General features: G+C 36.7%; 1 protein-coding gene across 1 annotated transcript in view; it reads right to left on the bottom strand.

The window, feature by feature from the left end:
- The window catches only part of kcnj3a (potassium inwardly rectifying channel subfamily J member 3a), a 35930-nt gene extending 20136 nt beyond the window's left edge, over window positions 1-15794 (bottom strand). Inside the window, exons 1-2 of the mRNA XM_028435444.1 lie at window positions 15117-15794; window positions 12892-13108 (exon numbers count right to left, since the gene is read on the bottom strand). Coding sequence (XP_028291245.1) covers window positions 12892-13108; window positions 15117-15794 — 895 coding nt within the window. The remainder of the gene's footprint in view (window positions 1-12891; window positions 13109-15116) is intronic.
- Between the last annotated feature and the right edge of the window lie 342 nt (window positions 15795-16136).

The following is a 16136-nucleotide window of genomic DNA, read 5'->3' as shown; positions in this document are numbered from 1 at the left end:
ATAATCAACCCTATATAAACTGTTGTTTAAAAATTAAATTGACACATTATCTCGATTTTGTGAAATTTTAATATTTTCAACTGAATTTAAAAACAGAAATCTTGACAAAAGCAGTAGGAAGTTAATGACGTCATTAAGTCAAATAATTGTTTTAATCAGTAACTAATCAACTACCAGGGTTTTTAATGCAGTGTCATGGTTTTTTGTTTCAATTTTAATGACATGCAATAAAAACAAAGTGAGATTAATTTCATTTTGTCCGTTGTGCTACATTGGTCAAAAATAATTTGGATAAACACTTCCAGGGATAAATGACAAAGGTTTTTACCAGTTATAAAAGACTTCAGGTAAAAATGTGTATGACTTCATGTTTAATAGATAACTCTTCTCACTAGCATTAAATAATTAAGATACAATGGATACTTTCTCACTTCGGGAGACAATATGTTTCTCTATGCTTGCTACTTACTTACTAAACAGTGTTTAGTAGACTTTGTTTTTGTAGAATTTAAAACATGATGAGAATAAATCATTATTGAACTTAAATCCAGAGTAGGTGGATTTCTGGTTGCACTGCACTGTTCTTATGCACTGACATCTTTTTGTTACACTCATCATTATCCATGTGTGTTGCAATGAAAAATTCAAGGCTATGTGGCAGCTTGGATAGTATATTATTACATGTATATGAATAGCTGGCGTAAAATACATTTTAATCGTAGAGCTGTAGTAGATCCAACATGTAGCCTCTTGTTTTAGTGGTATAAGTGGAGCTCAGCGGGAATAGGGGCTGCCCCCCCTGGGTGCTCATCCAGAGTACATTAGATTTAATTGGAAGCTCCCGCGCTCACCTGAGCTGCAGCTTTAAATTCCCTTCTGAACCCCCTTTCACCCGTTGACCCTCAGGCCTGAGGCGGGGTGCTCGACACGCTGTCATTAAAGCTGCGGCTCCCAAAGAATCATACCGTTGGCAGTCCTTTGACGTCTTTGACGCTAGACTAATTTCCTGCCTCCACTTACGCCGGCATTTACCCAAGTTCTGAAGTTAACCACATCAGACAAACCTGGGGGGACCCCCGTCTTCCACTCATTAATAAATCTATCTGGCCCCTGGCAGAAGACTTAATTTTTATTTCAATTACTGCTGACATTGATGAAGCAGATATCAAACCATGACACAGGCTACTCTGCTAATCAACAGCCATAAATACAGTATGTTCAATTATTATGATGGCAGACTTTACTACCGGGCTGTATATGCATAGCAAAGCAATTATTGTCGCTATTATAGCTTTGTAACTACACGGCATTCATAATGGGGACACAACAAACCCATTTACAGTTGGAACGGGAGTGGTATGGTAACATTCATTTCATTCATTACACTTTTTATTCATCCATGTCTGTGAGTGGTCATATATATACATTTGATAAATGTAGAAATATATGTTAATTTTTTTTTTCTCCATTATATCCTCCTACCCTTTTAACACTAGCCCAGATAAAGTCCTATTCTAGGACACGCGTGTGACATTTTCAAAGCAAACAGGTAAGCACTTCATTATTCAGAGCAATTCTCTCCAATAACACACCACATTTACACACGTAAAGAAGGACATGAATAAACATGATTAGCTGATGCAGCCGTCTCTGCCTCCCACTCTCACTTTAAAATAGGAGAAAAGGGACATGCTATTTTATTTTGTTCCATGGAAGTAATTTTTAATAAGGCCTTGCAGCAGTTGGACAAAAATGTGGGTTGAGACACACTTCTGAAAACAAGTAAAATAAAATAAACCCCATTTTGTAAGGTTCTACCTCTAAATTGCTTCATAACCACTTCAACAAATAAAATGTGACTCCCTAATTTATGTTCAACATGGAGATTGTTAGTTTGTTGTGTTGTAATACTCAAGACCGACCTTGGCCTCAAGACCACATCTTGAAATTCTTGTTTTAGACTTGAAAGCATTGTTACTCGGTCAGACTTGAGATTTGCCTTCAAGACCAGCACTGATCTGCTATTTTTCAACTTTATTAAAGTGATAAAAAGTGGAGGGACTTGGAACTGTTTGATTAATTAATATTGGAATTTGACACAAAACATTCCTGATTGTTCCGCCTCCTTGGAAATCTTTTTGAGTGCCTTTTGTATGAAACACGTTTGCAAAAACCTAGACATCAGTTCATCTGAAATACCTCGGAATTTTTACTTTAGGCCTCAGTCACTTGTTGATAAATCTTATTTTGAGATATTTTAAAATAGTTCTGGACTTATCTGTGTTTTTTAAACTATTTTTTTCTTTTCATTTCTTACTTTTCTCTAGCTGAACAAATTTAAGATTTGAGATTTTTGCATAGTGAACTTTGGAAGAGTTGCACCTTGTTTTTGTCTGTCAAATGTATTTGGAAGAAAATTAAAAAGAGATGCTCTTTAACTTGTTTAACGTTGTCATGATATTTAAAATATTTTTTTATGGTCTGTATCCCAGTCTTGATTACCAAAAGTCTTCGCTAGTCATTAGTCACTAGTTTGCAGAGTAAGCAGATGGTGTTGGGAGACTGACATGAACAATGAGATGTCTTGAGAAAAGAGGAATACATTTTAACTGAAAATTCAGTGAGAAAACAAGTATATTAGGGAATCAACGAAACATTTGTGCTTCAAGCTAAAAAAAAAAAAAATACTCTTAATTGGACTTATTTGCTGTGTTGCATGATGTGCAGTCACTCAAATGTTCAGCCGCCACACATTAGCATGGGTAGCATCTCCTAAAAGCCAAAGGAAAGATTTATGCAGATATAACACTTATAGCTCACGAAGAACTGCTATTCATAGCTGTTGTTTAAAAACACTTAACGCTTGGTAAAGATTTTTCTTTGACATGTTGCCACTACTGTAGTCCAGTAATGGAATTGAGTTCTTATGAATTGAATCATCTGCTGGTATGCCTTTGTTTGTTTGGTTTTTATTATGTCTAATCAGAAAAGTGCCCCGTTTTAAATTACATACAAGCATATGAGATTTCTGAATAAAAGAACAACAGCATTCAAGCTGCAGTGTTGTGTTAGGATCAAAGGAGTTTAGCTGCTGTTCACTGATTAGCTTCATTGCTAGAGGGACCTAAACGTCTGCCACTGGCAGCTACAGTTTATTTTGGGCTCACAAGAATTGGCTCTAACAAACAGATTGCCTCTGGCTCAGCATTCAAACCTTCATAGTGATGAACGACATTAATGTTGTTAATGGCACACTTATACGAAGTTCTGATTTATTTTGAGACCGGCAATGTTGTAGTTCTGATTCAGCTGGCGAGTCAAAGATAGGTCACAGTCCACTCCACAGCTTGAACAGAGAAAATAATCCAAAGCGCTATTAATACATTATTATATCACAATTTATTTTTTCCATTTAAATCAACACGCGTAACAAAGTGGGGGCGCTTTGAGGTTAGCAATGCTGCCTCTCAGCTAGAAAGACTTGGGTTTGTGCGTGGGAGAGAGCGAGTGGGTTTTTTTCCAAGTGCTCATGGCTTCAATCCACTGTCCAAAAAATGTAATTGGAGTCTCTAAATTAACCATACAAGCCAACACGTGCGTGCCTCTAATTGGATGGAAGGAAGCATAGCATACCCAATCTTCACACCCGTCCTGTTCAGCTTTGAGCCCAAAAGCCCATTAGAAAGTATTTTTCCATCACAGCGTGATTACACCTCTCATAGAGTGGAATAATAATCGTAGGCACAAATGAAAAAACATCATTCAATTTTAACAACTGCTTTGAAAACAAGGACAGTAATCCAAGTTTCACAAGAGTGTCAAATTCAAGAGTGAGGAGAATGTCAATCAAGCATAATTTGCATTCATTCTTAAAGCGAAAATTGCAATTAAAAAAACCTGCTTTTGTTTATAATGGTTTACCAACAACACGGCGTTGTATAGTGATGTTGTTTACTTTGAATGACATTCATTGTAAAGTTAATGTATACTGTCTGAGGTTTTCCAAAGTCAACGATATATGTCACATGGATGTCGGAATTTGGTTTCTCTGTTTCCGTATTATTCAAACTTCATACTTTTGCCTGAATATTAAAAAATGAACAATATCATTAATGTTTTATTAATTTTGATACCATAGCACAATGGTTATGGTTAGTGTGGCTTTTGACTACACAGAATGTAGCAGACACTGAGAAAGTAAGTGTCATTGGCTAGTTTTGCCGTGAGACCATCTCGCCAAAAATATTGGCTGGTTTTGTAGTGGGAATCTCCACCTAAATCGCCATCAATGCAAGTGAAAGTGTTTTAACACATGCGAAGAATTGGTTCAAGCACAAACTTAATCTGTTCTGGTTATGAGGAGTTTAACATGGAGTTTCCAGGCTGCAATCTCGTTATTTTGTTATTTTTGTTCTCAATGCGTACAGTTCAACCTTCTTTCTTTTATTCACTCCAGATCAAATGAAATCAATTACTAAAAATATAAATAAAAGGGCTCTAAATACCTAAACAATAACTTGAATCAGCCAATGTTATACTACACAGTTCATTTTTAGTCTCTGAAGCTTCACTTTTGTATTGAAATAAAGACAATTTACGGTCATTGTACAACAAATTAAACAGCAAAGTTGCCGATCAGAGTCAAAGGGTAAGATAAGCTGCATCAATATTCACATTTGAAAAGATGTGAACAAGTCCTTACTTGCAGAACCTCAGGAGAACATGCAAACTCCACACAGAAAGGTAAACGGCACCACCTCAGTTTTCAAACCCAGAGCGTTCTTACTAAAGTGCCAAAATGCTAAACATAACACTACTTTGTTGCACGCTTTTGCTTGAGCTTTTAGTCCTTCACTCCAAACAAATTGCATAATACACTTTCTGGATTTAAAGGATTTCAAAATAAAAGCAATTAAAACTGAATCTAATGCTATCAAGTGTTCCACAGCATGGCACCAACTTTCTCCAAATAATATGCATCATATGCTCCAAATTCAGCCCAAAAAAACCACAGCTCTGAATGAATGTGAGGATTAGAACAGTCTGTGCAATAGGAAGAACATTATATGCAGTTTCTCCATCTGTCAAGAACATCTGGATCTAACCCACATTCAATAATTTAAGTGCCTGCTTTTGCAGCCTGCTATATATGATGAGTTATGACCCTGCCCCAGGTGCAGTGTTAAGTCTGAAAGCACTAACCCTGCACAGCTACCAGGCCACCTACTACCAATGCTGGCAGGTTAGACTCAACGCCCCACTGCTCTACTAGTGTAAACACCAAACCCTGAATCACTCACGATCCTAAATATGCCTGCATAATCTTCATGAGAACATCCCCAATGTCAGTACACTTACTCTATTGTTTTCCTCACATCGAGATAATTGAAGCACTGTGCTGAATTGGACTGATGTCGAGACAAGGGAGCTCCTGCTGATTCGAGCAGATGAGGAGATACTGTAGGTCAGACGTGGGCAACTGGCAGCCCGGGGGCCACATGCGGCTCCCAAAGTAAACGTACAAAACCACAGAAAAATACGCCAAAAAAAAAAAAAAGCAAGAATACATTAAAAAACTACAAAGAATTACAACACTGCAGGAAAATACAGTAAAATGCAAGAAAAACAACAAAACGACATCAGTAATTCAAAAAATTTATAAGTAAAATTACAGAAAATGACAACAAAAGTACACAAAAACACAAAATATTACTCTGCAAACATACAGTAATAACAAACAAGCAAAATGACAGAAAAATGGACAAAACAACAATAGCATTACACAAAATGACTCCAAATAACACAAAATGTCAACAAAAATACACAAAATGACAAAAAAAATAATAGAAAATGACAAGAAAAGTACACAAAAAGACAACAGAGTGCAAACACACAGTACTAATAAACAAGCAAAACGGCAACATAAATACACAATATGACTCCAAAAAACATAAATTTTAAAGGAAAAAAAATACACAAAAGGACAACAGAAATGCACAAAATACAATCATAACGGCAAAACAACAACAATTATACACAGAATGACAGGAAAACACACAAAATGAATATATTGTCGTTTCCTGTGTTAATGCTCAGTGGTCATTATTCTAAATGCTGACATTTTTGTGGCCCCCACTGTGATAGAAGTTGCACCTCTACTAGGCTAAAGTTCTACATCACTGGCTTCCTTAACTCATTCACTTCTTTTAATGTATCATGTGATTTTATTACAGTTTATACACGAGAAGTAGGAGGTAGTGTGACACTGACAAATCACTCCTTAGTATCCTCTGCTTTCACATTTGACTATACTTACTGCATGCAGATACGACCACATTGTCTCTGCTAACACCGTATTTAACTGTATAGATATGAACCTCATCAAAATCTAATTTGCAGCCGAATTTTGAACATTAAACTCCTCATAAATCTCTCCAACAAAAATGGTTTAAAAGTAGAGGACTGGGCATTTAAGGAAGAAATGATAGCTCACAGTGACAGGAGTAATCAAAGATACGAGGAGCCTCAACAATAAAGTCTGTCTGGGAAAAGAAAAACTAATAGGAATTCAGAGTCCCACTACTGATGGATATGAAGCAAGAAATAAAGCATATTTATTATGCTTTACAAACATTAAATCAATCAACTCAGACCTAATAAGAGTATGTATGACAAGTTATCATGTAAGAGCCTTAAATAATAGTCATGTAGACACAAATATATCATTATTGGTTTAATAGCAGATCAGATTAACGTCAGCAAAGTAAACAAATCTCTGATTATATGATTTAAATTGTAACTGATTGTGTTTTAATAATGATTGCTTTCAATATTATATATATATTATTACCGATGTTTTAATTGCAATCTATCACACTATAAAGAAAAAAAACTTGTTGCCTTAAAAAAAACCTAATTTGTTCTTTAATGTATGTCTTATTTCAATTAGTATTATTCAAAGTGATCTAAGTAAACATGACTTCAGCAGCTGACAGAACTAAATACTGACAGTGAAAAATAACTGAAGGGAACTTGAATTGTTAATTTGCACTTTAAAATTTTAATTACTGAGGTTATTTCTCTGAGTCTTTTAATTTATTTATTCATTCAGTTGTAGAATATTATGTTTAAGGTTAAAATGTATGGAACCCATTGGTTAGTTTTTCTCTGTCTGAGTAGTATCACTTGATCAAGCCTTTCCTTACATTCCACACTACAAAATAAGTAATGAAAATATGTATGATTCGTGCTAATAATATATCTGATTGATATTGGTATCGGCAAATACTCAAAGCTGCAATACTGGTATTGTATCGGAATTAAAAAAAGTTGGATGAGGGACAACCCTAACCAGAATGCTAGTTTAGGCAATTATATGTGTAAATTAGTATTACTGAATAACTGTTATTTTGTGAATCAGATATTTTCTGTTTGAAACATATTTGCCTTATTGTGATCAGATGGACTGCACTTTTGTTTTCAAAGGGAAAAAAGCTGAAGCTGATTCAAGAGGAATAAAAAAATGCACACAAAATAAAGGAAATTAAGGTAATAGTATTATTTTTTAGATTAGATTAAAACTACAGCATAGTAGTTATGTATTTGCAACCCAACACTGAAATACCAACTCATACTGCAGAGGTAAACAGAAACATTTATAAGGTTGGGGGTTTGAAACCTGACCTTTGTGATATAACTACATGTTCTTCCTTTAGGGTGGAAGCATTATTCTCTTGGTAATTTAGTTTCTCTCCACAGTCTACTGCTCCTCTGCCTCAATGTATAATCACTTTAGTAGACGAGTGGCAACCTATCCAGGATGTGACCTGTTTTGGACCTGAGTCATGTGGGGGAAGACTCTGAGTCCTGATTCTGAACTGGATGGATGGATGGATGGATGGATGGATGGAAACACACAGGTTCTGGGCAGCAGTTATCACTAGTCATTTAAAGGAGCATAGGGCAGGATCAAGACTTTTTTTCTTGAACGACAGAATGTTCTGTTTTATGTCAGTTATCATCTGATAATATGGCTTATAAATCCTAAGATATGTGTTTTACATTATTTAAAGTTATTCAAACTTCAAGGCATATTTTTTGCATTGGTAACTTACATGATATGCGTCCCTTTTCAGTCTTTCTGAGTTTCCGTGAACGCTCGCATGACCGTGTCCCTTTAAATGTTGTTGTCGCAAGGAATTGTGGGGCAGCATTATCTCGTCATATTTGGTAAAGGATGCATTTGTGTTTCCTAGGCCAAATAAAGGAGGTTATAAAGGAAGCATTGAACCTCCTTTCCTTAGCTTTTAGAGAATTTGAACGCTCCTTATCATGGCCGCCACTTAAAGGGGGGGTATTGTGCTTTTTTCAATCACATAGTACCATTCTATAGCACACTACAATGATGATGCAACCTCATGTTGGTCTGTAAATGCAGTAAATTAAAAAAAATGTTTTGAATAAATTTGCTCTTGCATCATGGCTGTATCAAACGCCTTGAAATAGGCCTCTGTCTCTTTAAGAAGCTCCTACCCTTTCCGGCACGCCCTTCAGAACGCTGTCTGTGGCGTCATCACAACACTACTGCATCTCCTCCACTCGCATTGAAACTACTATCGATCTTTGGTGCATTTTAATTTGACTATTGGAAAGGAGCTACACTTTATCACTTTGTAAACAATGACCACGAACAATTTTGTGCATACGTAAAAATTAAATCCGCCGTCTGACCCGGAAAATGACTTTGAAGACGAAACTGAGAGTTCAGAGGCTCTAACAAACGAGTCTGCTCGGTAATATTCAACTTTCTTGTCATAAATAAATGTAATTTTGAAGCTACATTTTGCAATTCATTAATATATAATGAAACTATGTTGCAATGAAATCATAAATATAACAAAATGCACAATCTTTTTTATCATTAAAGGCAACAGCTAAACGTTTGATTAATAAGTTATTTTATGTTCAAAGCAACATAAATAGTTATGTTTTGGAGCCAGATGTTTTGCTATGGACAGTTATGAAGCAACATGTTGCTATGAAGTCGCATACATCATTATGAAACTATGTTTGCAATAAAACCCTGTGCTGCTGCCTGCTCGAGACGTGGGGGAGGGGCGCTCTGCTGTGGAGCGGTGGGCGGTGACAAAAGGTCAGAGGCGTTTCTAGGAGGTGGGGGCTTTCCTAGGAGGACTCGGGCGTATTTACACCTAAAATGGATGCCGTCAGAGTTTTTAAAGATTACTCAAACATACATGAATGAGCCAAGACAACACTCCAGGCATGTTTTTAATGAGGGAACGACATAGTAACATGACATAAATCTTGAAAAAGTCGATTTTACATAATACCACACCTTTAAACAAACGTAAATATGTCATTTGTATGAGGTAATAATTTGGTTTTAATTGTCAGGTTCAGGTCGGGCTCGGATATTCAAAAAATATCTGAATGCCTGTCGGTTATTTATTTACTCGCTGTTCACATGCCTGTTTACAACAAGACCTCTGCGCATGCCTCCGCGGAACCAAACAGTTTGGTCCACCTGGCTCGTTTTTGTTCAATCTCCAAGCCGTCTTCTTGTTATTATTATTCTTCTTCTTTATTTTCGGCAGAGTGGACACCTCTACAAGCTTTCGAGAACGCGCATTAGCTTCATTTAGCGTCACGTCCATAGCACTACGTGAGAAATTCAGGCCGAACAAAAGGCATCATATAGTCTGTTCAAGGCAAAAGGGAGCTATGTGTGTGGGCTCATTCTTTCTGGTTTTTTAATGCTTCATCACCCACTAGCATTAAAAGACTTAAAATGAATGTTTATTTATTTCACATATCCTACCCTATGCTTTAATGCAGATCAAACAAATGCTTTACTTCTTAACTAAGCAACTGTAAGTGCAAGAATATCAGAGCAACTTAAAGGGGTGACACACACACGCACAAAAGCTTGATAAATAGTTGTCAGCGTTAAACTTGCAAAGGAGTGACAGGCTATGTGCTGTACGTATTGATTAGTAATTTGTCAAACCATTCCCCCGTTACCTCTGCTAACTCAACCAAAACTTGTTGCTCCGGCTTTGTTGTTAGAGATAATTTCTTGCAGACAGCAAACATCTCACACAACATGGAGGAGAGTACATTAACTTCAGTGTGATGTAAGCCAATTAGTCTTCCTGGGAACTGTGTTATCTTGCTGATGGAAGAGAAACTAAGCATTATACCTCCGAGGCATACCTCAGTATAGGTAAGATCAGTGAAATAAACACTTAATAACCTTTAAAAAAGGAAAAAGCCCTGAAGTACCTCATTTTGACTGGAAGGAGTCGTTTTTATAATCTGCAAATTAACAAAAAAGTAAAACCATGGAAATAATTATACATTGTCATTAGAAACGACATAGTGTTAATAGTTGTGCCTTAGGTTAGGATTTAAATGGTGAATTATCTAATAAAATTCCCTTTGTAGGTTTAAAAAGAAGATTTTTAGTTACAGGACTATTAGGCAACGTTTTAATCCGCAATATAGCGTGTGTTCCACTATAACACAGAAGGGAAACAAAGTATGTGGGGAATCGTTAGCCTCTTCACTCATAAACACAGAGCCTCATAAATATTTCATTTCATTTCTTCTCTGCTGTATCACCTGTGCTGTCCGGCTCTCTGTAGTACAGTAACACATTTGTACACTTCTGTATTTCACAGCAGATCCTTCTCTGTGTCAGGAAATGCTGCCAACACTATTTATTTTCATGTTCAGTGTGAAATGCTGCCACGATACAATGCTAAACGTGTGCTATGATTTCCTATAGCATAAGAATAAAAGGAAAAACTAAGTTTAGGTGCAGAGCTGAGATCCTGAATACTCAAGGAGAGGTTGCCATGGAAACAGAGTTACATTGGCTAGAAATGAAAGCGTCTGAGGATTTAGACTTTCACTGTACATCAATTTTTAAAGCATGGATTGTTTCTACGTTAGGCTTTTTTCTGCCAACTTCACACAAAGACAACGACTCTTTAATGTTTGTGCACTTCTGTAGCTTAAAACGTGAGAAAAAACAAGCCTGAAATAATGAAGCCTAAGATGATATGATGACACATGCCTCCATGACACTGTACGACTAAAAATAACAGCAACTCCAACAATGGGAACTCGGTGTCACTGTTCAATCGCAGAAATGATTCGGGTGAAACCATGCCGGCATGATTGTGCTAATTAGCTGAGCACGGCAACTTTTGATTATTTCCACACTACGCATGACTAAGAACAGACGACATCAACAATTAACTGATTCGTTAAGAGATCTTACCAACAAATGGATCATTACTCTGTGCTAAATATCATCCACAACCTCCACAACCATAATCCTAATCTTTCTCACACATTTCCAAATGGTGTTTTCTTTCCTCTGTAACACTAAAGGAATTCTCTACACACTACATCACTTGTGTCGAATAAGCGGTTGAGTTTAAAATGACCGCAGTGGAGAGTTTTACTCGGGGCATTGCTCATCTTGTGGAAATGGAGTCCCCTAATTCCAAAAGGACTTCGAAAAGCAAATTATTGTGCCCTGAGAGAATAGCAGCTGAGAGATGTGTGCTATTCAGGCACAAAGGCAGAAAGAAGGAATTTGTTGCACTGGAGGAAAGAAGAATGTATAAAACAAAAAACTAACAGCCAGCGGTTAAAGTGTATGCTGCTTTAAACTCAACCCAACCACCCCAAAGTAGCACATTAAAAAAATTAAATAAAATTGCATATTTCATCAATATTTACATTGATTAATCCTAATCAGTGCTAATACCAGTTAGTTTGTGTCTTTCACAAAACAAATCACATGTAATAAAGGAGGTTACATGATATTATTTGGACCTAATCAGTGTTAATTTTGACACCAAATTTTAATTGAGTTTTAGTCGTAGCCTTAACTAAAATGTAACTTAGTTTTAGTCATCAGTAATATTTCAGTTATAGTCTAGTTTTAGTCAACTAAATTACATTAAGATTTTAGTCGACTTAAGCTGTTACAAATATAGACTAAAACATAAAACGTTTATGCATTTTTTCTATTACCATTTATCAACTATAGGTGTGCATTGCAATGAATCTGACAATACGATTCAATTAACGATACAATACATCCCAATACTAAACAATACAATTTGCATCACAATATATCGCAATATCAATAATTAGAAATTTCACCTTTACATGTACAATATGGTATAAAATCCAATTTATACTTTTTTTTTTTTTTTTTTTAAAAAACTTGCGAGCGTTACCAAGTAAATGGTAACTGTAATTCAAGTACCAATATCAAAAACAAACTGTCAAATTAAATTTTTCAAAAAAGTTTGACTTTTGCTTCTACAGATTCTGGTTCTTTTAAGTTCTTAAATTCTTGTAAAAAATTTTAAAAAGTAATCAAATACATCTAAAAAAGTGCCCAGTATGTTTTGTGAAAATGAAGAGTAATTAACTTCCAAGCTAAAATGCATTGAGGAGTGAGGTAGTTTAACAAGGTCTTAGTTTACATGCTATGCATATGTTATTTAAAAAAAAAATTCAATTAAAAAACATGATTAAAAAAATCGATTTGGACATTTTTTGGATCGATACGATAGTCACTCAGTGAAATATCACGATATATTGCCAAATCTATTCTTTCTTACACCTTTATTATCAGGAATTGGATTTCATCCCATGTGACAAAAATCTAATAAATTTTTGTTTATTAGTTGACAAATATCACTATATTTATACTTTTCCTTCAAGTCTGTTCTCTTTTATTTAGTCATAGTCTTGTTATTGTTGACGAAAACTATTACAACATTCTTTACTCAACATTAATCCTGCTGTACATGCCATCAAAAATGCAATAAAGTTGTTACTCACCTGTGGTCTCCACTATTCCTTCAAGTATCACAACAATTTCAAATTGTTCTGTTTGCATGGACCTCTGGGAGAGGTCGTAGAAGGGACTTTTGGTGTCGATCACATGGCAGATCGTGAGCGGCGAGACGAGGAAGAGCTGGTCTGCCCCAGTGCTGAAGCCCACGTCCAACTCCAACTGATCCAGCGGAAGAAACTCGCCTTCGGGCGTCTGACGAGACTACAGAAGCACGCAGAGGGAGACATGGGTGAGAGATGTTCAGGAGGGGGAAAGGATGAGACGTGTTCATCTCCCACTTATCAGGAGCCTTTGTGTGAGCGTCTCCCATTTAACATGCAATCAGATCCAATCATCAGTCTGTCAGAGAAATTACTGTAATTTTCTTAAATTAAGTCTACAGAGACATCTATAGTGAAGGAGCATCCATCCCAGCATGGATTTGATGCGTTGCTCAGTGGTGAAATGTTGACTTTAATAAAACAGCTGGTTTCAATTTCTCAATCCTTTCCTCTGCCTTGTACTCACCTGCTGTGCCTGAACAAAAACAAAAGCACGGCTGCCATAATGAATTATACACTAAATCATGTTTTAACAGAACCTTCAATAACAAACCATTAAGATTAGATTAACGTGTGTTGTTTGTCAGATTAAAGGAGATGCCAAAGTGTGAGACGGTGTAACATTGCCACTGCTCAGCATGAAGATTCTATTTTCAGTCTGTGTGGCCTAAGACTGTGTGTGGGGAGTTTGCATGTTCCCCCTGAGGGTGCATTGATTTATCTGATTTCCTCCCACAGACCAAATATACGTGTTTAATCAGGAGTCACAAACTCATTAAGGGTCCCAAACAGACCAGTTTCATCTGTAATATCTCCAACTACAAATATTTAAGCTTTTTTCTATTTTATGAAAACAATAGCAATTTTATTAATACATATTTTTTATTTGAACACTTTATGACAGAGAATCTCCTAAAGTGCAAGCAATTGGTCACACACATCTTGATTTGACATACACTGTATGTATAAACCCACCAATGATACATTTTCCCCGTTTTACAAAAATGTTCAAATGGGAAATGCATGGTTAGATACTTTTTAGCTAGAATTCTTAAAACTGGCAATAAGCGTGTACGTGTACATAGGAGTGTTCAATATACGGTTTTTGTGATATCGTCCAACGCTAAACTTCCAAAACTAACCAATACCGATGTATACATAGACCCCCTCCCCACCAACCTATACTTTTACGTCACATAATGTGTATTTCCATGGAAATAACAGGTCCATCCTACATTTAATGTGGTTGTTTTCACAAATAAACATCATCTGTGCCAAATAAGGATTCTGTCTTAACTTTAGTTATGATAAAAGTATTCATTTTTAACACATCTCAAACAACAATAGAGAAACGTTTATCAATATTGGTGGAAAAGCCAATACCAATTTTGACCGATATTCATTTAATGGCTAAAATCGGCCAATGGTAATATCGGTGGGCGATGACGTCGCCCACCTCTAGTCAGGAGTAAACTGGAGTCCAGGATGGATGTATAGATGGAAATATTCAGGAACTTGTTTGTTCTGTTAAAAATTTCAAACTTGTGTTGGCTGGAAGTGAACTTGATGAAATACATTTTGGTAATTGTTTATTTATGTATAGTTTTTAGCAAATATGTAATAATTTTATATCCACTGTATGTATACAAGCTTGTTATGAAACTAAATATTTAGCCAATACAGTGTATTGCAGATGTATTTGTAACTTTTTAAAAGTGGGTTTGGGCTTAAACATCAATCATGTTGGACAATATTTAAGGGGTGTCAATTTGACAATCACGATAATATTATTGACAATTATGAATAAGTTCTTTAATTTCCAAAGGTCTATCGTTAACATTTTTAAAATTTTATTTAAACCAGGCGAGTCCTCCTACTTTACATATTTTAATGACACTTCAATACTGAAGGTGCTGTGAGGTGTAATTCAAAAGTCAAATGAAAATCAAATTATTAATTGTGAATCGTTAATAATCAAAAATTGGTTTGAGAAGAAATCGAGAATTGAATTATTGGAAATGAATCAAATTGGGGAAATGGGTGAAGCCCTACTTTATTTATCCATTTGTGGAATGAGTCTGTTATTTTGGGACCTGGTACTGTATATACAGTGAGGATGAGGATGAGGACTCTTATGTAGATGCTTCACTCTGAAAGTGGTGACTTACTTTCAGCAGTTTGCAGCGGATCTGTGCAGACACCATATGGCTGTTGCGCAGGTTGCCAACTCTGAACATGAGAGTTAGTTTTCCGTCTCGCATAGATATGGCAGCGTGTTCACTGAACATCAGCGTCTCGGCCCTTTTTTTGGGCTGAGACATTTTGATAAACATGCAGCCGATCAGAAAAGCATCGACTATCGATCCGAGGATCGACTGGAACAGAAAGAGGATGATGCCCTCGGGGCATTTGTCCGTAATGTATCTGTAGCCGTATCCAATGGTGGCCTCGGTCTCTATGAAGAACAGGAAGGCTGAGGGAAAGTTGTAGACATTGGCCACACACGGGGTGTACTTGTCATTGTGGGCTTTGTTCAGGTCTCCTCTGATGTAGGCGATGAGCCACCACATGGAGGCCATGAAGAGCCAGGCCACTGTGTAGGTGAGGATGAAAATAAATAGATTCCAGCGCCATTTCAAATCTACCAGTGTTGTGAACAAGTCAGAGAGATATCTACTGGTTTCACCGCCCAGGTTCCCATGCTGGACGTTACATCGGCCGTTCTTATCCACGAACCGCTGCCTCTTCCTCTTCTTCTCCGGGGGAGGCTGGTTGAATCCAGACCCGCTAGATGAGGTGGTCACAACCTGATAATCGTCCCCAAATTTCTTTCGCAGTGCAGACATACTCCGATGACAGAAATGCCAAAGGGTTCAGGGGCTTTCAGTGTGGGGAAGTGTTGCCTGTAGTTGCTGCAGTGGTTCTGGTGTCCGTGCGCAACGTACTGTATCCTCTGTGGGAATAAAAGGCGATAAAAGTGCGATGTCTTCGCCCCAGTTAGACGCGCACGGTCCTTTTTCTGCTCACACTTGAGCTGCTGCACTCCACAGCCATGAAACATCAATTATTTACGTGCAGTTCAAAACTCCAAAGATGTGAGCCAAATATAAATGATATAAATATATGGATACGGTGTCCAAAGCGTGCCAGTCGCAGTCCGGCTTTTACAGGTTGCTGCGTCGCGGATT

This window comes from Gouania willdenowi, chromosome 21 (assembly GCF_900634775.1).
Source record: "Gouania willdenowi chromosome 21, fGouWil2.1, whole genome shotgun sequence".
Taxonomy (NCBI): Eukaryota; Metazoa; Chordata; class Actinopteri; order Blenniiformes; family Gobiesocidae; genus Gouania; species Gouania willdenowi.
The sequence above is the reverse complement of the archived record's forward strand: the minus strand, read 5'-3'. Positions and strand labels throughout refer to the sequence as shown.